At 45.3% G+C, this 27,846-nt stretch overlaps 1 protein-coding gene across 1 annotated transcript; it reads right to left on the bottom strand.

Moving 5' to 3' along the window:
• Nucleotides 1–27,846, bottom strand: slc6a1b (solute carrier family 6 member 1b). Its single transcript, XM_038988102.1, has 14 exons — nucleotides 27,621–27,846; nucleotides 27,155–27,286; nucleotides 26,819–26,919; nucleotides 26,367–26,476; nucleotides 26,039–26,171; nucleotides 23,819–23,953; nucleotides 22,593–22,696; nucleotides 21,987–22,111; nucleotides 18,438–18,550; nucleotides 15,935–16,066; nucleotides 11,502–11,604; nucleotides 11,049–11,149; nucleotides 2,685–2,852; nucleotides 1–216 (listed from the first exon to the last, which is right to left on the bottom strand). Exons 1-14 carry the CDS (start codon nucleotides 27,844–27,846, stop codon nucleotides 94–96), a joined length of 1,806 nt encoding a protein of 601 aa, XP_038844030.1. The 3' UTR covers nucleotides 1–93.

Here is a 27,846-nt window from a genome sequence, read left to right as displayed (position 1 = left end):
TTTGAGACGAATCCCTTGGTTGCGTTTTCACCTTGATTACGTTGTTTTCTGCAGAGAGTTTGCCTCGGGGCATGGGTTTAGATGTAACGAGGTTTAGATGTAAGCCTCTTCAGTGGCTGGGGCCAGGTTCTCTGCTTCTGCTGCAGTCTGCTCAGGACCGTTCTCCTGACGTTCTCCTTTCACCATCGTCGGGGGCTGGATCATTATCCGCAGACGCTGCAATGTGCAAGAGAACGATACATTCAAAATACGCCCGTTGTGCTGACATCTTTAGGCTTTCACATTGTTGGCAGTAAGTTATAACGTTACCATGCCGTCTGCAGACGCTGCAAAGAAACGATATGTTTAAAAAAAAAAAAAAAATCTGTCTGCTTGATGACCGCTGGTAGCCCTTTCCTGCAGTCAAATTATCTAGTGGCCTCATGGGTGGAATGTTATTAATATTTTTCATAATTTAATAAGGAAAAAACATTATTTTAAAAAAGACGCAAAAACTCCGGTGTTTCTATGTCAAACGGAGTTGTTATTTCAGTCTTCTGTGATGTATATAAAGTCTAATATTGGGAGGCAAACTCAAACTTGAATACATTTCAACTCTGTATCTGACATGGTACAAGTATCTTCTTTTTTTTTAGACACATAAACCATGTGTAGATTTGTTTAAGACTACCCAGAAACACTCTGTGTGACCCTGATTTAGCCCACTGCAGTAAAATGAAGCTTTCACATTGCTACCATCGAATATCTTGCTATTATGCTATACACTGTATCATGCACGAGATAGCTAGCTGTCTCAGTGTCTGCGAGAAGCAACTTCCATCTGTTGCTTGACACATACTAATCAAGGAACTGATTGCTACAATTTAGGCAATCAAGACTCCACTGACTGACACAAAGGGGCCGACAGCTGCTCATCTCGTTGCAAGTGATGACTGCAGCGCCTCCATCCTTGACAACAACCGAACCAACAATTACTGATCAGCCTTTCACTGCAAGCTGCAGCTGAACAGCGATCACGTGACTGACCGGCCTCATACTCCTCTCTAGGACCTTTTTCAACTGAACATCTATGTCTATTTCTATGTCTATCTCTATTTCTCTATGTCGATTTCCCTGTCTATCTCTATTTCTCTATGTCGATTTCCCTGTCTATGTCGATTTCCCTGTCTATGTCGATTTCCCTGTCTATGTCGATTTCCCTGTCTATGTCGATTTCCCTCTCTATGTCGATTTCCCTGTCTATTTCTATGTCATTGTCTATTTCTCTATGCCTATTTCTATAGCTATTTCTATATCTATGTCTATATCTATGTCTATATCTATGTCTAATTCTACGTCTGTTTCTGTCTTTTTCTCAATGTCTATTTGTCTATTTCTCTGTCTATTTCTATTTCTCTGTCTATGGGAACACCCATACGAAATACAAAAAAAAATGATTTGGAGAAAAGTGTCTCCTTTTTAAAATCTTTACTAATGACATAACTAACAGTTACATCACTTCCTGTTAAAGCCACTGGCTCTGAGTAAAGCCTGAGTTTCTATGTATGTGGATGACTCAACACTATACACGTCAGCTACTACAGCGACTGAAATGACTGCAATACTTAAAGAGCTGCAGTCAGTTTCAGAATGGGTGGCAAGAAATACATTTGTTCTAAATATTTCAAAAACTAAAAGCATTGAATTTGGGACATTCATTCACTAAACCCTTAACCTCAACTAAATCTTGTAATGATTAATTTGGAAATTGAGCAAACTGAGGTGCCTAAACCGCTTGGAGTAACCCTGGATTGTAAACTGTCATGGTTGAAACATATTGATGCAGTAGTAGCTAAGATGGGGGAGAAGTCTGTCCATAATAAAGCACTGCTCTGCCTTAACAGCACTATCAACAAGGCAGGTCCTACAAGCTCTAGTTTTGTCACACCTGGACTACTGTTCAGTCGTGTGGTCAGATGCCACACGTAATACATAGAGCCATAACTCCATCAAGTATCCATCATGCAAGCTACCATGCATCCATCATGCAAGCAGTACAATCAGATTTAAAAAACAGATAAAAATACACCTTATGGAACAGCGGGGACTGTGAAGAGACACACACACAGGCATATACATAAACATGCTAACACACGCCCTCTACACACACGTCAACTTGGATTTTGTATTGTAGATCTGTGGTAGTAGAGCAGTGCCCTGAGCTACTGCCTTGGCAGGAACTAATGAGGATCCATAATAAACCCCAGGAAGAGTAGCTGCTGCCTTGGCAGGAACTAATGGGGATCCATAATAAACCCCAGGAAGAGTAGCTGCTGCCTTGGCAGGAACTAATGGGGATCCATAATAAACCCCAAGAAGAGTAGCTGCTGCCTTGGCAGGAACTAATGGGGATCCATAATAAACCCCAGGAAGAGTAGCTGCTGCCTTGGCAGGAACTAATGAGGATCCATAATAAACCCCAGGAAGAGTAGCCGCTGCCTTGGCAGGAACTAATGGGGATCCATAATAAACCCCCGGAAGAGTAGCTGCTGCCTTGCAGGTACTAATGGGGATCCATAATAAACCCCAGGAAGAGTAGCTGCTGCCTTGGCAGGAACTAATGGGGATCCATAATAAATACAAATACAATATATATATGATGATGATTGGCAGCATCTGAGGAAGAAAGAAGAAGATGTCCATACCTCTTTGTAATCCCCCTTGAGGTTGAGGAACATATAGATCATGTATCCAGGTATCAGGAGCATGGAGGACAACGCCATGCACCAGCCCACTCCCTGGCCCCAGGCGGGGAACACGTAGTTGTTCATGGTGAGAGGAACCATCTGGACAGCACTGAACAGGAACACTCCCTGGAAGAGAAGACAGAAGAACAACCTGGTCACAAAACAATGGATGCCTTAGTGCTTTATTGTGTTTATTGTCCTCTATATTGTTTATGTTTGTAATGCTGTATCCTTCATACTTTTAATGATCTACTAAATTCAAATCAATCAATCGACCTGGTTACATCCCAGACACAACGCCACCAAAATCGAGCTGTTTTTTCTATACGTCGGCAGAACGGCAGCGTCGTGTAAACTCAAGTGGGGTGGTGATGTGTCTCTCTGTTCACAACAGCTGGTGCACGATCTCTAATATTAAACAAGTCTTGAAGTTCCTGCTGGTCATCTATGAACATTTGGTACCTCTCTAGGCTTCTTCCTAGGTTTTGGCCTTTCTAGGGAGTGTTTCCTAGCCGCCGTGCTTCTACACCTGCATTGCTTGCTGTTTGGGGTTTTAGGCTGGGTTTTCTGTACAGCACTTTGAGATATAAGCTGATCTAAGAAGGGCTTCATAAATAAATTTGATTTGATTTTGATTTGATGAACTACATCCTCCGTGCACAATACAGAAGTGTTCAGATGAAACGGATGCTAGGCTACAGGACTGTTTCACTAGCACAGACTGGAATGTGTTCCTGGATTCATCTGATAACGTTGAGGAGTTTTACCACATCAGTCACCGGATTCATTAATAAGTGCATCGAAGACGTCATCCCCATATAGGTACATTTCCCAACCAGAAGCCATGGATTACAGGCAACATCCGCACTGAGCTAAAGGGTAGAGCTTCCTCTTACAAGGAGCGGGACACTAATCCGGACGCTTATAAGAAATCCTGCTTCACCCTCCGAGGAACCATCAAACAGGCAAAGCTTCAATAAAGGACGGAGATCGAATCCTACTACACTCTCTGATGCTTGTCGGATGTGGCAGGACTTGCAAACTATCACATATTACAAAGGGAAACTCAGCCTCGAGTTGCCCAGTGACATGAGCCTACCAGACGAGCTAAATGCCTTGTATGCTCGCTTCGAGGCAAGCAACTCAGAACCATGCATGAGAGCATCAGCTGTTCTGGACGACTGTGTGATGACACTCTCCGTAGCCGATGTGATTAAGAGGTTTTAACATTCACAAGACCGCAGAGCCAGACTGGTTACCAGCACGCATACTCAGAGCATGCGCTGACCAACGGGCAATTAAAACCTCTCCCTGACCCAGTCTGTAATATCAACATGTTTCAAGCAGACCACCATAGACCCTGTGCCCGAGAACACTAAGGTAACCTGTGTAAATGACTATCGCCCCGTAGCACTCAGGTCTGCAGCCATGAAATGCTTTGAAAAAATGGTCATGACTCACATCAACATCATCATCCCAGACACCCTGGACCCACTCCAATTCACATACCACCCCAACAGATCCACCGATGACTCAATCTCAATTGCACTTCACACTGCCCTTTCCCACCTGGACAAAAGGAAAACCTACTTGAGAATGCTGTTCATTGACTGTTCATTGACATTCAACACCATAGTGCCCACAAACCTCATCACTAAGCTAAGGACCCTGGGACTGAACACCTCCCTCTGCAACTGGATCCTGGACTTCCTGACGGGCCGCCCCCAGGTGGTGAGGTTAAGCAACAACACATCCGACACGCTGATCCTCAACACGGGGGCCCCTCAGGTGTGCGTGCTTAGTCCATTCCTGTACTCCCTGTTCACTCACGACTGCGTGGCCACGCACGACTCCAACACCATCATTAAGTTTGCCAACGATGGTGAGCCTGATCACCAATAACGATGAGACAGCCTATAGGGAGGAGGTCAGAGACCTGGCAGGTGATCGTGGACTACAGGAAAATGGCGGCCGAATACGCCCCCATTCACATCAACAGGGCTGTAGTGGAGAGGGTCGGGAGCTTCAAGTTCCTCTGTGTCCAACTCCCTAAGGAACTATCATGGTCCGAACACACCAACACAGTCGTGAAGAGGGCACGACAACACCTCTTCCCCCTCAGGAGACTGAAAAGATTTGGCATGTGCCTTCAGATCCTCAAAAAAAAAGTTATACAGCTGCACCATCGAGAGCATCTTGACAGGCTGCATCACCGCCTCGTATGGCAACTGCTCGGCATCTGACTGTAAGGAGCTACAAAGGGCAGTGAGTACGGTCCAGTACATCACTGGGGCCAAGCTTCCTGCCATACAGGACCTCTATACCAGGCGGTGTCAGAGGAAGGCCCTAAATATTGCCAAAGACTTCAGCCACCCAAGTCATAGACTGTTCTCTCTGCTACCACACAGCAAGCGGTACCAGAGCGCCAAGTCTAGGACCAAAAGGCTCCTGAACAGCTTCTTCCCCCAAGCCATTAGACTCCTGAACAGTTAATCAACTGGCCACCAGGACTATTTACATTGACCCTGCTTTTTTTGCCTTGGTTCTATCTACACTCACACATACTACACTGACACTTCAACACTTCAACACACACATACACACTTTAATAGTCTCACCCCCTTCACATATGCTGCTGCTACTCTGTTTATTATCTATCCTGATTGACTAGTTACGTTTATCCCTACCTACATGTACATATTACCTCAACTACCTGGTACCCCTGAACATTGACTCAGTACTGGTACTCCTTGTATATAGCCTCATTACTACCTGGTACCCCTGCACATTGACTCAGTACCGGGTACTCCTTGTATTTAGCCTCATTACAACCTGGTACCCCTGCACATTGACTCAGTACTGGTAATCCTTGTATATAGCCTCATTACTACCTGGTACCCCTGCACATTGACTCAGTACCGGGTACTCCTTGTATTTAGCCTCATTACTACCTGGTACCCCTGCACATTGACTCAGTACTGGTACTCCTTGTATATAGCCTCATTACTACCTGGTACCCCTGCACATTGACTCAGTACTGGTACTCCTTGTATATAGCCCCATTACTACATTTACATTTTTTACATTTAAGTCATTTAGCAGACGCTCTTATCCAGAGCGACTTACCCCTTCACATTGACTCAGTACTGGTACTCCTTGTATATAGCCTCATTACTACCTGGTACCCCTGCACATTGACTCAGTACCGGGTACTCCTTGTATTTAGCCTCATTACTACCTGGTACCCCTGCACATTGACTCAGTACAGGGTACTCCTTGTATATAGCCTCATTACTACCTGGTACCCCTGCACATTGACTCAGTACTGGTACTCCTTGTATATAGCCTCATTACTACCTGGTACCCCTGCACATTGACTCAGTACTGGTACTCCTTGTACACTGCTCAAAAAAATAAAGGGAACACTTAAACAACACAATGTAACTCCAAGTCAATCACACTTCTGTGAAATCAAACTGTCCACTTAGGAAGCAACACTGATTGACAATAAATGTCACATACTGTTGTGCAAATGGAATAGACAAAAGGTGGAAATTATAGGCAATTAGCAAGACACCCCCAAAAAAGGAGTGATTCTGCAGGTGGTGACCACAGACCACTTCTCAGTTCCTATGCTTCCTGGCTGATGTTTTGGTCACTTTTGAATGCTGGCAGTGCTCTCACTCTAGTGGTAGCATGAGACGGAGTCTACAACCCACACAAGTGGCTCAGGTAGTGCAGTTCATCCAGGATGGCACATCAATGCGAGCTGTGGCAAAAAGGTTTGCTGTGTCTGTCAGCGTAGTGTCCAGAGCATGGAGGCGCTACCAGGAGACAGGCCAGTACATCAGGAGACGTGGAGGAGGCCGTAGGAGGGCAACAACCCAGCAGCAGGACCGCTACCTCCGCCTTTGTGCAAGGAGGTGCACTGCCAGAGCCCTGCAAAATGACCTCCAGCAGGCCACAAATGTGCATGTGTCAGCATATGGTCTCACAAGGGGTCTGAGGATCTCATCTCGGTACCTATTGGCAGTCAGGCTACCTCTGGCGAGCACATGGAGGGCTGTGCGGCCCCACAAAGAAATGCCACCCCACACCATGACTGACCCATCGCCAAACCGGTCATGCTGGAGGATGTTGCAGGCAGCAGAACGTTCTCCACGGCGTCTCCAAACTCTGTCACGTCTGTCACATGTGCTCATGTGCTCAGTGTGAACCTGCTTTCATCTGTGAAGAGCACAGGGCGCCAGTGGCGAATTTGCCAATCTTGGTGTTCTCTGGCAAATGCCAAACGTCCTGCACGGTGTTGGGCTGTAAGCACAACCCCCACCTGTGGACGTCGGGCCCTCATACCACCCTCAAGGAGTCTGTTTCTGACTGTTTGAGCAGACACATGCACATTTGTGGCCTGCTGGAGGTCATTTTGCAGGGCGCTGGCAGTGCACCTCCTTGCACAAAGGCGGAGGTAGCGGTCCTGCTGCTGGGTTGTTGCCCTCCTACGGCCTCCTCCACATCTCCTGATGTACTGGCCTGTCTCCTGGTAGCACCTCCATGCTCTGGACACTACGCTGACAGACACAGCAAACCTTTTTGCCACAGCTCGCATTGATGTGCCATCCTGGATGAACTGCACTACCTGAGCCACTTGTGTGGGTTGTAGACTCCGTCTCATGCTACCACTAGAGTGAGAGCACCGCCAGCATTCAAAAGTGACCAAAACATCAGCCAGGAAGCATAGGAACTGAGAAGTGGTCTGTGATCACCACCTGCAGAATCACTCCTTTTTTGGGGGTGTCTTGCTAATTGCCTATAATTTCCACCTTTTGTCTATTCCATTTGCACAACAGCATGTGAAATTTATTGTCAATCAGTGTTGCTTCCTAAGTGGACAGTTTGATTTCACAGAAGTGTGATTGACTTGGAGTTACATTGTGTTGTTTAAGTGTTCCCTTTATTTTTTTGAGCAGTGTATATAGCCTCATTACTACCTGGTAGCCCTGCACATTGACTCAGTACAGGGTACTCCTTGTATATAGCCTCATTACTACCTGGTACCCCTGCACATTGACTCAGTACCGGGTACTCCTTGTATTTAGCCTCATTACTACCTGGTACCCCTGCACATTGACTCAGTACAGGGTACTCCTTGTATATAGCCTCATTACTACCTGGTACCCCTGCACATTGACTCAGTACTGGTACTCCTTGTATATAGCCTCATTACTACCTGGTACCCCTGCACATTGACTCAGTACTGGTACTCCTTGTATATAGCCTCATTACTACCTGGTACCCCTGCACATTGACTCAGTACTGGTACTCCTTGTATATAGCCTCATTACTACCTGGTACCCCTGCACATTGACTCAGTACTGGTACTCCTTGTATATAGCCTCATTACTACCTGGTACCCCTTCACATTGACTCAGTACTGGTACTCCTTGTATATAGCCTCATTACTACCTGGTACCCCTGCACATTGACTCAGTACTGGTACTCCTTGTATATAGCCTCATTACTACCTGGTACCCCTGCACATTGACTCAGTACTGGTAATCCTTGTATATAGCCTCATTACTACCTGGTACCCCTGCACATTGACTCAGTACTGGTAATCCTTGTATATAGCCTCATTACTACCTGGTACCCCTTCACATTGACTCAGTACAGGGTACTCCTTGTATATAGCCTCATTACTACCTGGTACCCCTGCACATTGACTCAGTACTGGTACTCCTTGTATATAGCCTCATTACTACCTGGTACCCCTTCACATTGACTCAGTACAGGGTACTCCTTGTATATAGCCTCATTACTACCTGGTACCCCTTCACATTGACTCAGTACAGGGTACTCCTTGTATATAGCCTCATTACTACCTGGTACCCCTGCACATTGACTCAGTACTGGTACTCCTTGTATATAGCCTCATTACTACCTGGTAACCCGGCACATTGACTCAGTACTGTTACTCCTTGTGTATAGCCTCATTACTACCTGGTAACCCGGCACATTGACTCAGTACTGCTACTCCTTGTGTATCGCCTCATTACTACCTGGTAACCCGGCACATTGACTCAGTACTGCTACTCCTTGTGTATAGCCTCATTACTACCTGGTAACCCGGCACATTGACTCAGTACTGTTACTCCTTGTGTATAGCCTCATTACTACCTGGTACCCCTGCACATTGACTCAGTACTGGTACTCCTTGTATATAGCCTCATTACTACCTGGTACCCCTGCACATTGACTCAGTACTGGGTAATCCTTGTATTTAGCCTCATTACTACCTGGTACCCCTGCACATTGACTCAGTACAGGGTACTCCTTGTATATAGCCTCATTACTACCTGGTACCCCTGCACATTGACTCAGTACTGGTACTCCTTGTATATAGCCTCATTACTACCTGGTACCCCTGCACATTGACTCAGTACTGGTACTCCTTGTATATAGCCTCATTACTACCTGGTACCCCTTCACATTGACTCAGTACTGGTAATCCTTGTATATAGCCTCATTACTACCTGGTACCCCTGCACATTGACTCAGTACCGGTACTCCTTGTATATAGTCTCATTACTACCTGGTACCCCTGCACATTGACTCAGTACCGGGTACTCCTTGTATTTAGCCTCATTACTACCTGGTACCCCTGCACATTGACTCAGTACTGGTACTCCTTGTATATAGCCTCATTACTACCTGGTACCCCAGCACATTGACTCTGTACTGGTACTCCTTGTATATAGCCCCATTACTACCTCGTACCCCTGCACATTGACTCAGTACCGGTACTCCTTGTATATAGCCTCATTACTACCTGGTACCCCTTCACATTGACTCAGTACAGGGTACTCCTTGTATATCGCCTCATTACTACCTGGTACCCCTGCACATTGACTCAGTACTGGTACTCCTTGTATATAGCCTCATTACTACCTGGTACCCCAGCACATTGACTCTGTACTGGTACTCCTTGTATATAGCCCCATTACTACCTCGTACCCCTGCACATTGACTCAGTACCGGTACTCCTTGTATATAGCCTCATTACTACCTGGTACCCCTTCACATTGACTCAGTACAGGGTACTCCTTGTATATCGCCTCATTACTACCTGGTACCCCTGCACATTGACTCAGTACCGGGTACTCCGTGTATATAGCCTCATTATTGTTATTTTATTGTGTTACTATTTCCTTTTTTTAATTTTGGTTATTTTTCTCACTTTTTAACTGTTAGTTAAGGCCTTGTAAGTAAGCATTTCACCGTAAAGTCTATACCTGTTGTATACGGCGCATGTGACAAATACAATTTGATTTGATTTGATTTGACCAAGGTTTCAGGAATATAGAGAGTTGTTAATGACAAAAATATGCTGTATAGTTTGGTCTTTATTTTTGGCATTAAAAGCCCTCCATACAATAACACCAGACAGACAGCTGTATACAGTGTGGTAGTTGACCCAAATTTATGAATTTACATTGATTTGTAGTGCTATGCTTTGAGAGGGTAGACAGAAGAAAGACAGAGACAGGGGAAGATATATAGAGAGAAGGAGAGTGGGGAGGAAGAGCGAGAGGAAGAAGATAGAGAAGGGGGAGGAAGGGAGAGAGAAGGAGAGAGGGGAGGAAGAGAGAGAGAAGGAGAGAGAGGGGGAGGAAGAGAGAGAGAAGGAGAGTGGGGAGGAAGAGTGAGAGGAAGAAGATAGAGAAGGGGGAGGAAGGGAGAGAGTATGATAGAGAAGGGGGAGGAAGGGAGAGAGAAAGATAAAGAAGGGGGAGGAAGGGAGAGAGAAGGAGAGAGAGGGGGGAGGAAAAGAGAGAGGAAGATGGAGAAGGGGGAGGAAGAGAGAGAGGAAGAAGATAGAGAAGGGGGAGGAAGGGAGAGAGAAAGATAAAGAAGGGGGAGGAAGGGAGAGAGAAGGAGAGAGAGGGGGGAGGGAAAGAGAGAGGAAGATGGAGAAGGGGGAGGAAGAGAGAGAGGAAGAAGATAGAGAAGGGGGAGGAAGGGAGAGAGAAAGATAAAGAAGGGGGAGGAAGGGAGAGAGAAGGAGAGAGAGGGAGAGAGAGAGTGAAGGAGGAGAGAGAGGAGTGAGGAAGAGAGAGAGAAGGAGAGAGGGGGGAGGAAGAGAGAGAGAAGGAGAGAGAGGGGGAGGAAGAGAGAGAAGGAGAGGTGGGAGGAAGAGAGAGAGAGGGGAGGAAGAGAGAGAGAGGGGAGGAAGAGAGAGAAGGAGAGAGAGAGGGAAGGAAGAGAGAGAGAGAAGGAGAGTGAAAGGGGGAGGAAGGGAGAGAGGAAGGGAGAGAGAGTACTTACAGCCACAATAAGAGGAGTGAACACGACCCAACAGAGCTTCCACCACAGGCAGGGCTTGTGGCCAATCATCTCCTCAATGTTGGCAAGGAACTTATCGGCACCTGCAAAATATATAAGACATTATAGGTCAAAGGTCCTGTGATGGAAGACAAGAAGCTGCACTCACTGGAAGCAGTCTTTAGATATGGAATTTGGTAGCCGTATCAGAAGCCCAGCACCCAAACCTTTTACCCAATGTCTATTACGTTGAGTACACCCAAAGACTATTACGTTGAGCAGACCCCAATACTTTTACACACAGAATATTGAGTTGCGTTGGACAATTCTTTATGTATCCTTTACACATCAAACTGAAGACATTGTCATCAGTGTCAGGTTAGTGATGTCACCGTGGCTTTAACAGGAATTGATGTAACTGACTCGCACAAACAGGAAGCGATGTCACTGACTTACCGTAGAACCAGGATATGGAGACGCACTCGAAGAAGACCAGGAAGAGCAGGCACATTCCGCTGGCAGAGTAGTAGTCAAACAGCTTGAACACATACAGCCCACCCTATTGGAAGAGACAGGAGAGGAGAGGAGAGGAGAGGAGAGGAGAGGAGAGGAGAGGAGAGGAGAGGAGAGGAGAGGAGAGGAGAGGAGAGGAGAGGAGAGGAGAGGAGAGGAGAGGAGAGGAGAGTGTTCGAGACTCAATCATTTGTTTCCTGATTTATATAAAACTCTTTGTTTTCATCATTTGGGCTCACATAGAGTGGTGGCATAGAACTGGTGGTGGCATAGAACTGGTGGCATAGAACTGGTGGTGGCATAGAACTGGTGGTGGCATAGAACTGGTGGCATAGAACTGGTGGTGGCATAGAACTGGTGGTGGCATAGAACTGGTGGCATAGAACTGGTGGTGGCATAGAACTGGTGGTGGCATAGAACTGGTGGCATAGAACTGGTGGTGGCATAGAACTGGTGGTGGCATAGAACTGGTGGCATAGAACTGGTGGTGGCATAGAACTGGTGGTGGCATAGAACTGGTGGCATAGAACTGGTGGTGGCATAGAACTGGTGGTGGCATAGAACTGGTGGTGGCATAGAACTGGTGGTGGCATAGACCTGGTGGTGGCATAGAACTGGTGGAATAGAACTGGTGGTGGCATAGAGCTGGTGGTGGCATAGACCTGGTGGTGGCATAGAACTGGTGGTGGCATAGAACTGGTCATAAGCATAACAACGAAGGCTGGGAAGTTCAGGGCTCTGGAGCCCAGCGCTAGTGCAGGGTGGAGGGTGTTGGGAGCCCAGCGCTAGTACAGAGTGGAGGGTGTTGGGAGCCCAGCGCTAGTGCAGAGTGGAGGGCTCTGGATCCCAGCGCTAGTGCAGAGTGGAGGGTGTTGGGAGCCCAGCGCTAGTGCAGGGTGGAGGGTGTTGGGAGCCCAGCGCTAGTGCAGAGTGGAGGGTGTTGGGAGCCCAGCGCTAGTGCAGAGTGGAGGGTGTTGGGAGCCCAGCGCTAGTGCAGAGTGGAGGGTGTTGGGAGCCCAGCGCTAGTGCAGGGTGGAGGGTGTTGGGAGCCCAGCGCTAGTGCAGAGTGGAGGGTGTTGGGAGCCCAGCGCTAGTGCAGAGTAGAGGGTGTTGGGAGCCCAGCGCTAGTGCAGAGTGGAGGGTGTTGGGAGCCCAGCGCTAGTGCAGGGTGGAGGGTGTTGGGAGCCCAGCGCTAGTGCAGAGTGGAGGGTGTTGGGAGCCCAGCGCTAGTGCAGAGTGGAGGGTGTTGGGAGCCCAGCGCTAGTGCAGAGTGGAGGGTGTTGGGAGCCCAGCGCTAGTGCAGAGTGGAGGGTGTTGGGAGCCCAGCGCTAGTGCAGGGTGGAGGGTGTTGGGAGCCCAGCGCTAGTGCAGAGTGGAGGGTGTTGGGAGCCCAGCGCTAGTGGAGGGTGTTGGGAGCCCAGCGCTAGTGCAGAGTGGAGGGTGTTGGGAGCCCAGCGCTAGTGCAGAGTGGAGGGTGTTGGGAGCCCAGCGCTAGTGCAGAGTGGAGGGTGTTGGGAGCCCAGCGCTAGTGCAGAGTGGAGGGTGTTGGGAGCCCAGCGCTAGTGCAGAGTGGAGGGTGTTGGGAGCCCAGCGCTAGTGCAGAGTGGAGGGTGTTGGGAGCCCAGCGCTAGTGCAGGGTGGAGGGTGTTGGGAGCCCAGCGCTAGTGCAGAGTAGAGGGTGTTGGGAGCCCAGCGCTAGTGCAGAGTGGAGGGTGTTGGGAGCCCAGCGCTAGTGCAGAGTGGAGGGTGTTGGGAGCCCAGCGCTAGTGCAGGGTGGAGGGTGTTGGGAGCCCAGCGCTAGTGCAGAGTGGAGGGTGTTGGGAGCCCAGCGCTAGTGCAGGGTGGAGGGTGTTGGGAGCCCAGCGCTAGTGCAGAGTGGAGGGTGTTGGGAGCCGCTACACTGGACTGCTACTTCAGATCTGAACAACTAATTAGGCCTATTGTTTCAATCCAAGAAGAATGCAGACATGAATCTCCAGTGACAGATGATGATAATGCTGTGAAGAACGGTGCAGTGGGTAGGGTAGTGTTCCATACAAGCAGGGGACTAGAGGGGGTACTTGGGGGGCGTTCAGTGATCATGTCAGTGGCCACGGTACATCAGTGAGTAGACGACGGTTTAAGAGGACAGTTATGGACCTTAAGAGTTTGGGATGTGGAGCTTGAGAAGACACCATCGTTTCCCTGGCTTGTTCCTGTGAAAGAGCCCAGGAGGGAAGGAGGAGCTGGTGGAATGAGTTAGAATGAAGAAGTGGTAGCCTGATCAGATACAGGATCAGATACAAGACCAGATACAAGATCAGATACAGGATCAGATACAAGGTCACATACAGGAAGAACTTGTAAAGTAATATTATTGTACTGATGAAAAATGAACATGGATTTAATGATAGTGGATAGTCTTTATTTTCTGGGTAGTCTATATTTTATGAGGGATCAGCATTACATAGGGTAGCATTACCCAGAGAATAAAGACTACCCAAAAAATATAGACTACCCAGAAAATAAAGACTACCCAGAAAATAAAGACTACCCAGAAAATATAGACCACCCAGAAAATAATGACTACCCAGAAAATAAAGACTGCACAGAAAATAAAGACCACCCAGAAAATAAAACAAATTCTAAATATTCCTTATTTTAAATAATTGAAGAGAATTGTCAATGTATTTCCTGAATTCATTGGAATTGAGATGGAATTGAGCCCTGCCCTGCTAGTGATGACAGATCTGCCCTGCTAGTGATAACAACTCTGCCCTGCTAGTGATAACAACTCTGCCCTGCTAGTGATAACAGCTCTGCCCTGCTAGTGATAACAGATCTGCCCTGCTAGTGATAACAGCTCTGCCCTGCTAGTGATAACAGCTCTGCCCTGCTAGTGATAACAGCTCTGCCCTGCTAGTGATAACAACTCTGCCCTGCTAGTGATAACAACTCTGCCCTGCTAGTGATAACAGCTCTGCCCTGCTAGTGATAACAACTCTGCCCTGCTAGTGATAACAGCTCTGCCCTGCTAGTGATAACAGCTCTGCCCTGCTAGTGATAACAGCTCTGCCCTGCTAGTGATAACAGCTCTGCCCTGCTAGTGATAACAACTCTGCCCTGCTAGTGATAACAGCTCTGCCCTGCTAGTGATAACAGCTCTGCCCTGCTAGTGATAACAGCTCTGCCCTGCTAGTGATAACAGCTCTGCCCTGCTAGTGATAACAGCTCTGCCCTGCTAGTGATAACAGATCGATAGACGTATTAGTATGAAGAAAATAAAGTATAAGTACAACTATCTAACTGATAGATAAACAGACAGATAAAGTAAAAGTACATATATCTAACAGACAGATAAAGTATATCTATCTAACAGACAGATAAAGTAAAAGTACATCTATCTAACTGACAGATAAAGTATAAGTACATCTATCTAACAGACAGATAAAGTATAAGTACATCTATCTAACTGACAGATAAAGTATAAGTACATCTATCTAACAGACAGATAAAGTATAAGTACATATATCTAACAGACAGATAAAGTATAAGTACATATATCTAACAGACAGATAAAGTACAAGTACATCTATCTAACTGACAGATAAAGTATAAGTACATCTATCTAACTGACAGATAAAGTATAAGTACACTGCCATTATATCACAATACAATACAAGTGAACGAGCACTCCCCCCCCCCCCCCCCCCCCCTATACAATACAGCATGATGACTAATCTCAGCTGGCAATATCTGGCACGGGACATTAGAGTGACGTCATTTTCTGGTTGAAATTGGGTTTTCTGGCTGAAGCAATGTCGAGATTACAACCAGATAAAGACGTATTTTCATGACGACATCAAGGCGTCTGAGAAAGACAGCTTCGGTTGATATCTGGTTGAAGCCTGACGTCTTTTCAACCAGTTTTGCCCGCTGAGAGGTTGTCGGTCAGACCTAGTGGTCAGACCATGTTTTCTAATGTATGTAGTGTTGTTTTGTATATCATCCTGCCTGTGTGTGTGTGTGTGTGTGTGTGTGTGTGTGTGTGTGTGTGTGTGTGTGTGTGTGTGTGTGTGTGTGTGTGTGTGTGTGTGTGCGTGCGTGCGTGCGTGCGTGCGTGCGTGCGTGCGTGCGTGCGTGCGTGCGTGCGTGCGTGCGTGCGTGCGTGCGTGCGTGCGTGCGTGCGTGCGTGCGTGCGTGCGTGCGTGCGTGCGTGCGTGCGTGCGTGCGTGCGTGCGTGCGTGCGTGCGTGCGTGCGTGCGTGCGTGCGTGCGTGCGTGCGTGCGTGCGTGCGTGCGTGCGTGCGTGCGTGCGTGCGTGCGTGCGTGCGTGCGTGCGTGCGTGCGTGCGTGCGTGCGTGCGTGCGTGCGTGCGTGCGTGCGTGCGCACTGTACCTGTGTGATGTTGGACAGGCCGATGATATAAGAGACCAGGCAGACGGCAGCGATGAAGAGTTCTCTTCTTCCTCTCAGAGCCCTGGGGAACTCATCCACCAACGCAGTGATGAAGCCCTCCACCGTGCAGAACTACACAAAAGATCACAAATTAGATAACCCAGCAAACCGGGAACATTCCAAGAACATTAGATTCCCGTTAAGTTTTAGTTATGGTTTTATCTAACATTAAGATGGTAACATCCCCAAAAAACATTCAAAGAACGTTTTCGATAACAATCTGAATCTGAAATAGATTTTTGTCAGACTTTTTTTTTGTAATTAAATATCATTAGAATGTTCTCCTAACATTCACTAAAACCGTTACATCTGTAACAATCACCACAGGACATTCCCCAAACGTTCTCATTAGGTTTCTAGGTAATAAATGTAATAAAACAAAAAGACAAAATGTGTTCTGGGAACGTTCTTGCAACATCAGGCGAATGTTTTATACAAACATGGTATAATCATTACCACAACCAAACCGTTTTTGTGTTATGATACCATTTGACGCAACGTAACAAAATGTTCCGGGAACTTTCACAGAAACAACTTTGGTTTGCTGGGAATACTATACCTCCACAGTACACTACCATACAACACATTATATAATACTATACCTCCACAGTACACTACCATACAACACATTATATAATACTATACCTCCACAGTACACTACCATACAACACATTATATAATACTATACCTCCACAGTACACTACCATACAACACATTATATAATACTATACCTCCACAGTACACTACTTTACAACAAACACTGTATTAGATGGATAATACTACTGCATATCCATGGTCCAACACAACACAACAACACAACACACAACAACACAACAACACAACACAGGACAACACAACAAGACAACACAACACAGGACAACACAACACAACAACACAGGACAACACAACACAACAACACAACACACAACAACACAACACAGGACAACACAACAACACAACACAACACAACAACACAACACAACAACACAACACACAACAACACACAACAACACAACACAACAACACAACACACAACAACACACAACAACACAACACACAACAACACAACACACAACAACACAGGACAACACAACACAACAACACAACACACAACAACACAACAACACAACACAACAACACAACACACAACAACACAACACACAACACAGGACAACACAACACAGGACAACACAACAAGACAACACACAACACAACAACACAACAACACAACAACACAACAACACAACACACAACAACACAACACAGGACAACACAACAACACAACACACAACAACACAACACAGGACAACACAACAACACAACACACAACAACACAACACAACAACACAACAACACAACACACAACAACACAACAACACAACACACAACAACACAACACACAACAACACAACACACAACAACACAGGACAACACACAACAACACAACACAGGACAACACAACACAACAACACAACACACAACAACACAACACAGGACAACACAACAAGACAACAACACAACACAGGACAACACAACACAACAACACAACACAGGACAACACAACACAACAACACAACACAACAACACAACAACACAGGACAACACAACAACACAACAACACAACACAACACAACAACACAACAACACAACAACAACAACACAACACAACAACACAACACACAACAACACAACACACAACACAGGACAACAACACAACACAACAACACAACACACAACAACACAACACAACAACACAACACACAACAACACAACAACACAACACAGGACAACACAACACAACAACACAACACACAACAACACAACACAGGACAACACAACACAACAACACAACAACACAACACAGGACAACACAACAAGACAACAACACAACACAGGACAACACACCACACAACAACACAACAACACAACACAACACAACAACACAACACAGGACAACACAACACAGGACAACACAACACACAACACAGGACAACAACACAACACACAACAACACAACACACAACAACACAACACACAACACAGGACAACACAACAAGACAACAACACAACACAACACAGGACAACACAACACAACAACACAGGACAACACAACACACAACAACACAGGACAACACAACACACAACAACACAACACAGGACAACACAACACACAACAACACAGGACAACACAACACACAACAACACAGGACAACACAACACAGGACAACACAACACAGGACAACACAGCAACACAGGACAACACAGCAACACAAAACAGGACAACACAACACAGGACATCACAGCAACACAACACAGGACAACAACACAACACAGGACATCACAGCAACACAACAACACAACACAAGACAACACAACACAGGACAACACAACAACAAAACACAACAATACAAACACAAACTCCAAATGGCTGTTGTTCCCTCACCTGACTGTCGATTCCAAGCATCAGCAGCATGGAGAAGAAGAGGATCGCCCAGAGAGGAGAGATAGGCAGCTGAGTTACTGCCTCGGGGTAGGCCAAGAACGCCAAGCCAGGACCTGCAACACAACACAGACAGGCAGTTAGAGACAGGATTATGCCTCCCGGTCCTGTTAAAATACCCATATAGGACAGTGTTTAAAACTTAGTTGATGGCCCAGAGGTATAGGCAATTTATTTATATATTTTTTCACCTTTATTTAACTAGGCAAGTCAGTTACGAACAAATTCTTATTTTCAATGACGGCCTAGGAACAGTGGGTTAACTGCCTTGTTCAAGGGCAGAACGACAGATTTGTACCTTGTCTGCTCAGGGATTTGAACTTGCAACCTTTCAGTTACTAGACCAACACTCTAACCCACTAGGCTACGCTGCCGCGATATGCTGAGTTTACGCAGGCAGCACAATTCTGATTTTTTTTGTTGTTGTCACTAATTGATCTTTTGACCAATCAGATCAGTTCTTTGGCCAATTAATTTGGCAAAAGATCAGAATTGGGCTGCCTGTGTAAACGCAGCCATAGTAAATCATAGGTAGCCTATATGGAAGCACACCGTATCCGGTTCCATAGGTATGGTGGAAAGAATATGCTACCGTCCCTCTATGATTTTCTCTGATTTTTTGCTCAGTAGGCTAATGCTGGGCATGATATATTATATATTTTGTTTTATATTAGCTCAGTAGGCTAATGCTGGGCATACACTACACCACTTCTAAAATCTGAACAACTTGGAGGTGCTCACATTTCCCGATTAACAAATCTTTTACCTCCGTCCGCCCTCAACCACAGGATGTGGGTGCTCACATTCCACGCTGATTCCCTAGTTGATCCTGCCCGCGCCGACATGCAGACAGCTGTTGTTGTACGTACTAAGTGTTCACATTATTGTGTGCAGAAACATCCCAAAAAAAGAGACAAGAGGTGCAGAATGGATGGGCAGATGTGACCAATATGGACTTTATATTCTATGTGAGTAATCGGACGTAATAAAAAAACGTTTAATATTGAAAAGGTTGCTGGGACTTTCTCTCCACGGCTCCACCAGTCAGTCTTCCATTACCTCGGTCCACACGGTGCGTGTTGGGTTACCACAGCCATGAAATCATAATCATGGCTAAACCCTTCCTATTTCTAAAATATATCTTCTTAAAGTCTGATTTTAAATCTAACCCTAACCAACCCCCTGGAGTCGATGTCCAACCACAAGCTCACGAGACTCGTCTGAAGTCGGTACAGCCGATCTTCCAACGTCTGTCTGTAGCGTCTGAACAGGTTGGGCTACACACTACTATGGAAAGGTGAGACTCCCACTGTGGCTCCCACTGAAAGGTGAGACTCCCACTGTGGCTCCCACTGAAAGGTGAGACTCCCACTGAAAGGTGAGACTCCCACTGTGGCTCCCACTGAAAGGTGAGACTCCCACTGAAAGGTGAGACTCCCACTGTGGCTCCCACTGAAAAGGTGAGACTCCCACTGTGGCTCCCACTGAAAGGTGAGACTCCCACTGTGGCTCCCACTGAAAGGTGAGACTCCCACTGTGGCTCCCACTGAAAGGTGAGACTCCCACTGTGGCTCCCACTGAAAAGGTGAGACTCCCACTGTGGCTCCCACTGAAAGGTGAGACTCCCACTGAAAGGTGAGACTCCCACTGTGGCTCCCACTGAAAGGTGAGACTCCCACTGTGGCTCCCACTGAAAGGTGAGACTGCTAGGAACATGTATATGTCTAGGACGCCCACAAGCTTCACAAGACGAGTCTGAAGGAAGCCAGGTACCAGTTTAAAAAAGGAATGTAAGTATGGAGATACCGTAGTCAAGTGCCTAAAATAAGGGGTTAAAAAAAGTATATATATAATGATAATAAATGTATGTATATATACAGTATGTACAGTACCAGTCAAAAGGTTGGACACACCTACTCGTTCCAGGGTTTTTCTTTATTTTTACTATATTCTACATTATAGAATAATAGTGAAGACATCAAAACTATGAAATAACACATACGGAATCATGTAGTAACCAAAAAAAGTGTTAAACAAATCTAAATATATTTTAGATTTTAGATTCTTCTAAATAGTCACCCTTTGGCTTGATGACAGCTTTGCACACTCTTAGCATTCTCTCAACCAGCTTCATGAGGTAGTCACCTGGAATGCATTTCAATTAACAGGTGTTCCTTGTTAAAAGTTAATTAGAGTTAACTTCACCTCAGATTGCAGCCCAAATAAATGCTTCACAGAGTTCATGTAACAGACACACCTCAACATCAACTGTTCAGAGGAGATTGCGTGAAACAGGCCTTCATGGCCTAATTGTTGTAAAGAAACCACTACTAAAGGACACAAATAAGAAGAAGATACTTGCTTGGGCCAAGAAACACGAGCAATGGACATTACACAGGTGGAAATCTATCCTTTGGTCTGATGAGTCCAAATTTGAGATTTTTTGTTCCAACCGCCGTGTCTTTGTGAGACGCAGAGTAGGTAAACTGATGATCTCTGCATGTGTGGTTCCCATCGTGAAGCATGGAAGAGGTGTGATGGTGCTTTGCTGGTGACACTGTTGGTGATTTATTTAGAATTCAAGGCACACCTAACCAGCATGGCTACCACAGCATTCTGCAGCGATATGCCATCCCATCTGGTTTGCACTTAGTGGGACTATAATTTATTTTTCAATAGGACAATGACCCAAAACACATCTCCAGGCTGTATAAAGGCTATTTGATCGAGGAGGGTGATGGAGTACTGCATCAGATGACCTGGCCTACACAATCACCCGACCTCAACCCAGTTGAGATGGACCGCAGATTGAAGGAAAAGCAGCCAACAAGTCCTCAGCATATCTGGGAACTCCTTCAAGACTATTGGAAAAGCATTCCTCATGAAGCTGGTTGAGAGAATGCCAAGAGTGCGCAAAGCTGTCATCGAGGCATAGGGTGGCAACTTTGAAGAATCTAAAATAGATTTTGATTTGTTTAACACTTTTTTTGGTTACTACATGATTCCATATGTGTTATTTCATAGTTTTGATGTCTTCACTATTATTCTACAATGTAGAAAATAGTACAAAAATAAACTTTTGACTGGTACTGTAGTTTCCTGATCTGTGTCATCTCTCTCAGATACAGGACAGACACTTCAGAACAAACTTCCTTTAGATAGTCCTAAAACATATCTGTTTATCCATGTAGTGAATCTGTTATTCACTGCATTTCTATTGGCTCATAGCATTAAGGCCAAATTCAATGTTTCATCGGGAAAAAATATATGTATATATATTTTGATACCTAAAGGGGTCCTAAAACTTCAAATCAAATAGCTAAATGATCCTTGGTATGACCATCTTCAAAAAAGTGTGTCGTTTTTCACCTTAGTCATTCAAATTAGTCTGGGATGGCAAAAATGTGGCGAATTCGTGGCGATATCGTGTATGCACGGCATCAATGCTGTATTGATCCATTAAAATCTATATCAATAGTGAACGGTAATTACCTGAGGCTGCTACTTCTATTATAGGTCTCTTAGTCACGTTGGCCATGAAGCCCACAATGGAGAAGATGACTAAGCCAGCGAACATGCTGGTGAACGAGTTGATGCAGCACACAATGACAGAATCTCTGCAGGGAGATGGAGAGAAAGACAAAAAGCATGGATTGGAATGGCTGTTGTCACACTGATATGGAAGGCCTTATCAAACCACAGCACATTTGCTTTGGGAGGGAGGGAGGGAGGGAGGGAGGGAGGGAGGGAGGGAGGGAGGGAGGGAGGGAGGGAGGGAGGGAGGGAGGGTTTTGCATTCTATAGCCGAGCCTTACTGCAATGTCAATGGATTGGCCCATTCATTTTTAGAGATGGGGTATTTGTTCGTTCATTGCCAGGATATAAAATGTAGAGAGACAGAGATGAAGTGGCAGCTGACAGATGTGTTCTCACACACACACACACACACACACACACACACACACACACACACACACACACACACACACACACACACAGCAGAATCCATTGACATAGGTCCACACATCATTGGCAGAGGCAGAATATAAGCCGCAGTAAAGAGCTGGATTGAGTGGTATTAAAGATATATAAACCTACCTGTAAACATTATTATTGAATGGGTTGTAGCTTCCCAGAGCAATCAGTGATCCCAGCCCCAGCCCATAGGAGAAGAAGATCTGAGTGGCAGCATCCAACCATACCTGACAAGAACAGAGACAGAGAGTCAAGACGCACTGCAAGTCAAGACGCACTGCAAGTCAAAACGCACTGCAAGTCAAAACGCACTGCAAGTCAAAACGCACTGCAAGTCAAAACGCACTGCAAGTCAAGACGCACTGCAAGTCAAAACGCACAGCAAGTCAAAACACACAGCAGGTCAGAAAAAAATTATATTCAAAACACACTGCAAGTCAGAACAAACTGCAACTGAAGGCATCACACGCAGCAATCAGCATACATTCTCCCTCTGTATCTGCTCACTGATAAAGGCTAGCTACCTCTGTATCTGCTCACTGATAAAGGCTAGCTACCTCTGTATCTGTTCACTGATAAAGGCTAGCTACCTCTGTATCTGCTCACTGATAAAGGCTAGCTACCTCTGTATCTGTTCACTGATAAAGGCTAGCTACCTCTGTATCTGTTCACTGATAAAGGCTAGCTACCTCTGTATCTGCTCACTGATAAAGGCTAGCTACCTCTGTATCTGCTCACTGATAAAGGCTAGCTACCTCTGTATCTGTTCCCTGATCAAGGCTAGCTACCTCTGTATCTGTTCACTGATAAAGGCTAGCTACCTCTGTATCTGTTCACTGATAAAGGCTAGCTACCTCTGTATCTGCTCACTGATAAAGGCTAGCTACCTCTGTATCTGTTCACTGATAAAGGCTAGCTACCTCTGTATCTGCTCACTGATAAAGGCTAGCTACCTCTGTATCTGTTCACTGATAAAGGCTAGCTACCTCTGTATCTGTTCACTGATAAAGGCCAGCTACCTCTGTATCTGTTCACTGATAAAGGCTAGCTACCTCTGTATCTGTTCCCTGATAAAGGCTAGCTACCTCTGTATCTGTTCACTGATAAAGGCTAGCTACCTCTGTATCTGTTCACTGATAAAGGCTAGCTACCTCTGTATCTGTTCACTGATAAAGGCTAGCTACCTCTGTATCTGCTCACTGATAAAGGCTAGCTACCTCTGTATCTGTTCACTGATAAAGGCTAGCTACCTCTGTATCTGTTCCCTGATAAAGGCTAGCTACCTCTGTATCTGTTCACTGATAAAGGCTAGCTACCTCTGTATCTGCTAACTGATAAAGGCTAGCTACCTCTGATTCCTTGAGCTTTTCAAAGTTGGGCGTGATATAGAAGAGGATTCCATCGATGGCTCCGGGGAGAGTGATGCCACGGCAGAAGAGGATGAAGAGCATGACGTAGGGGTACGTGGCTGAGAAGTACACCACCTGAAACAGGGAGGGAGGGAGACTCTCGTTAGAATATAAAACAATGGAATTATGCAAACACTGACTTCAAGGGTGAATGCACTTCCTGTTGTGGCCTAGTTTTGAAGACTGCTCATTAATTTATTGCAGTGGGCTATTTTCAGGGTGACACAGTGCTTCTTGGTAGTCTTAAACAAATCTACTTCGAAACAAAAGTATACACCTCACACACATGGTTATGGGCTTAAAATTAAGAAGACACCAGTACCCTTTTTTTTAACTAGGCAAGTCAGTTCAGAACAAATTCTTATTTTCAATGACGGCCGAGGAACAGTGGGTTAACTGCCTTGTTCAGGGGCAGAACGACAGATTTTTACCTTGTCAGCTCAGGGATTTGATCTTGCATCCTTTCAGTTACTAGTCCAACACTAACCACTAGGCTACTTGCCGCCCACCAAGTTCAATATAGAGTTAACTTTATATACTTTATATACCTCACAGAAGACTGAAATATAACAAAACCGTTTGACATAGAAACATCGGATTTTCAAAGCATTTCATTTGATTAATTATGAAAAATATGAATAACATTCTACCCATGAGGGCGATTTGGTCATTTGTCTGCAGACTACGAAAGGCCATGACTGAAGCCAAATGAGAGTTTGGTTTTGTGGGGGGGGGGGGGGGGGGGGTTTGGTTTGATGTGGGTGTAATATGTTCTCATATCGTACCCTTGTAGTTACTGTTGTTTGTCCCTCCTGATTCAACGTAGCAACAACATAGCCACTTCCTCAAAATAGTCACTTCTTTTAAATAGTCCGTAGCTAGCAGGCACAATTAAGCAGCCAGGCCACAATCAGCTTATTAAGTCATTGGCGAGTGGTGACTTGTGTACTTGTGTACATTTTGTACAACTTTTTTTTGTACATTTTGTACAACTTTCTCACTATCTATTACAGAGAGTGTGAGTCTGTCTAGCAGTGTTTCATATGCTGGGCATGCTGGATTAACCCCCAAAGTCCAATATGGCGGCCAAAACCCAATATGGAGGCCAAAATCCAATATGGCGGCCAAAACCCAATATGGAGGCCAAAATCCAATATGGCGGCCAAAATCATATTACAAAACAAGTTGCAGTTGGGATACACGTGTGGCTCTGATTGTCTCAATTCATATTTTGCCCAGAAAAGTAGCAGACTCGAGTGATTGACACTATCAAACACATCAGCAAGTGACCACTCCATATAAAGGGCTTCGGGCCAAGGGTTATTTCAACATAGCATTGGTGACGTGTTATGTAAAAGTCTGAAGCGCTGCGTACTGGCCAAGTCTATGTCACTGTCTTGATGTTCTGGCCGCTATGATTGGATAGAGCACAACCAGCTGATTACAGTAGAGGGCAACCAGCACAGCTGCTTCTCTCATGTCAGTGGACACAAGTGGTATGATCCTACTCCGTACCCAACCCTCTAGTAAGTCGTGACGAACTCACTTACAAAACTCGGTTTTGGATAAGACTGACTTTATGACCAAAATTATCATTTTTTTACACTTTGAAGTCAATTCCAACACTAATATGAATGTTTCTGACTCATAACGAGGCCACGTAGGCTGTTTAAAACAAGACAAGTTGCTTCTAAGTGGCAGTTGACCTTTAACAGATGCATTTAATTACTTAACACTCATTATTAGAGACAAGGCCCAGGCACAGATCAACTGTCATTTTTTTCCCAGTCAAAGGTTTCTCTATGGATTTTGATTCTTTAGCCATGCCTCCTACTTTTGCAAATAAGCCAGGGGAGGGGGGCATGCTGGATTAACCCCCAAAATCCAATATGGCGGTCAAAACCCAATATGGAGGCCAAAATCCAATATGGCGGCCAAAATCCAATATGGCGACCAAAATCCAATATGGAGGCCAAAATCCAATATGGCGGCCAAAATCCAATATGGAGGCCAAAACCCAATATGGAGGCCAAAATCCAATATGGCGGCCAAAACCCAATATGGAGGCCAAAATCCAATATGGCGGCCAAAATCGAATGTCAAGATTCCCCCGGTGGGTTTAGCATCTTAATCCCAAAATCTATCAATTTGGTCAGTTACCTTCCCAGTCCAGGCGACACCTTTCCAGATACAGAAATAGACGAGGACCCAGGCGATGGCCAGCGTGATGGCGAGAGGCGCTCTGATTTCCCCGGGCTTCTCCAGACCGTCTGTTAACTGGTGCATGTTACGTCTATAGGACAACACAATCAATCAATATACCAGTCAATGAAATGTATTTTATAAATCCTCTTTCAACCCCATGACTTATTTATTATTTAGGAACAAATTTACAGATTAAAAGGTCAAGTTTTTAGTAACACTGCATGGTCCAACCACAGCCAAAAAAACAACAAAATAACACTTAATAAAAAATACTTGTTCTTACTCCCAGAATTCCTGAACAGCGCTGGTGAGGTTGGCAGCGTTCAGGGTGCTGTAGTTGGTGTAACAGCGCTCTGTGTTCCAAGAATTTCCACATGATTGCCATGGTAGCTCCTGCAATAACAAAGACAGGTTTTTTTTCTCTCCCTCTCTCTCTCTCTCTCTCTGTCTCTCTCTCCCTCTCTCTCTCTCTCTCTCTCTCTCTCTTTTTTGTAAATGTTGCCAATCTCTTTCAAACGTCATGCACCTCATTTGTTGAAGGGCTAATAACAGCCAAATTCGATATCTTGGAATTAACTACGCATACAAGAAACAATATATCTTTATGATCAAACTGCCCCGACATTTGCAATGTCATGCCACTTAAAGATATTCATTTGGGAAATGTGTTTTCCTTTTTTTAAACCTTCAATGACTTCATTCATCTTTTTTTTAGTACCTGACTATCATACTCACGGTAGTAAAGGAGGACCACAAATAGTATATGGCCCAGGCAATGATGACAATGTAATAAATATTTAGCCAGAAAGAAAGCACTGCAGCGGCCAGACCAACACCTAGAAAAGGGAGATTATGAATGAGGTATTTATATACTGTGATTTAATACAAAATGAAATAATTTGAGAAAAATATAGATATAATAGCATCAGCTAAATATAAAGTTTGATCTGTTAAAACGATCGGGACAGGAGACATGCTGGTCAAACAGCAAGAAGAGTATTTGAGGACAGCTATTTGTCTTATGTAACGTGATGTATTTCCGGTTAACCTAAACACGGGGTTTTGATTTACCTTTAAACATGGGAGCCAGTTTCCACACACCAAGCCCTCCAATCGATGTGTACTGACCGAGGGACGTTTCGAGCAGAAACAGGGGCATACCAGCAAATATGAGCGTCAAAAAGTAGGGAATCAAGAAGGCCCCTGAACAGAATATAAAAGGTAGGTAAACAAAAAAATATAATCGTGAATAAAAGTGAACCATTGCATTGATGTACCATTAACATTTCAAATCATCCAAAGAGATACAGTGATAAACCCACTATTTTGTTTCACACTACAGCGACTCAAATGAATGATCTCGTAGCGTTGCCTATAAATGTGCGCGTAATTACGCACAATCTGGAGAGAAAAGGAGCTCTTGAGCCATTGAGATTATTTAAATGAGCGCCCCAGAACAAATTTGCCGATTGAAAGGTCAAATTTAGCCTCATTTTGTTTTTTGAAAAACACGGAAAAGTTCCGACATCTTGATTACCTCCTCCATTCTTCCCACATAGATAAGGGAATCTCCAGACATTTCCGAGTCCAATTGCGTACCCGACGCAAGACAGGAGAAAGTCAAATTTTCCAGTCCAGTTCTCTCTTTCGGGAAGTTCCTTTTTCTGGACTTTGACCACCAAAGTTTTGGGTTTGTCGTTAGGCTCGGCATTCACCTCCGTTAGAACGTGTCCATCAGAGCCTTTAGTACCATTCGTTGCCAT

The sequence above is a fragment of the Salvelinus namaycush genome, unplaced genomic scaffold (assembly GCF_016432855.1).
Source record: "Salvelinus namaycush isolate Seneca unplaced genomic scaffold, SaNama_1.0 Scaffold95, whole genome shotgun sequence".
In the NCBI taxonomy this organism is placed as follows: Eukaryota; Metazoa; Chordata; class Actinopteri; order Salmoniformes; family Salmonidae; genus Salvelinus; species Salvelinus namaycush.
The sequence above is the reverse complement of the archived record's forward strand: the minus strand, read 5'-3'. Positions and strand labels throughout refer to the sequence as shown.

Coding starts and splice junctions, on each gene's coding strand:
- slc6a1b (XM_038988102.1), bottom strand. CDS start 27,846: ATGGCAACGAATGGTACTAAAGGCTCTGATGGACACGTTCTAACGGAG. Junction 11,605..15,934: donor GCCTGTCCAACATCACACAG/GTACAGTGCGCA, acceptor CTCTTCCAATAG/GGTGGGCTGTATGTGTTCAA. Junction 217..2,684: donor TCAAGGGGGATTACAAAGAG/GTATGGACATCT, acceptor TGCACATTGCAG/CGTCTGCGGATAATGATCCA.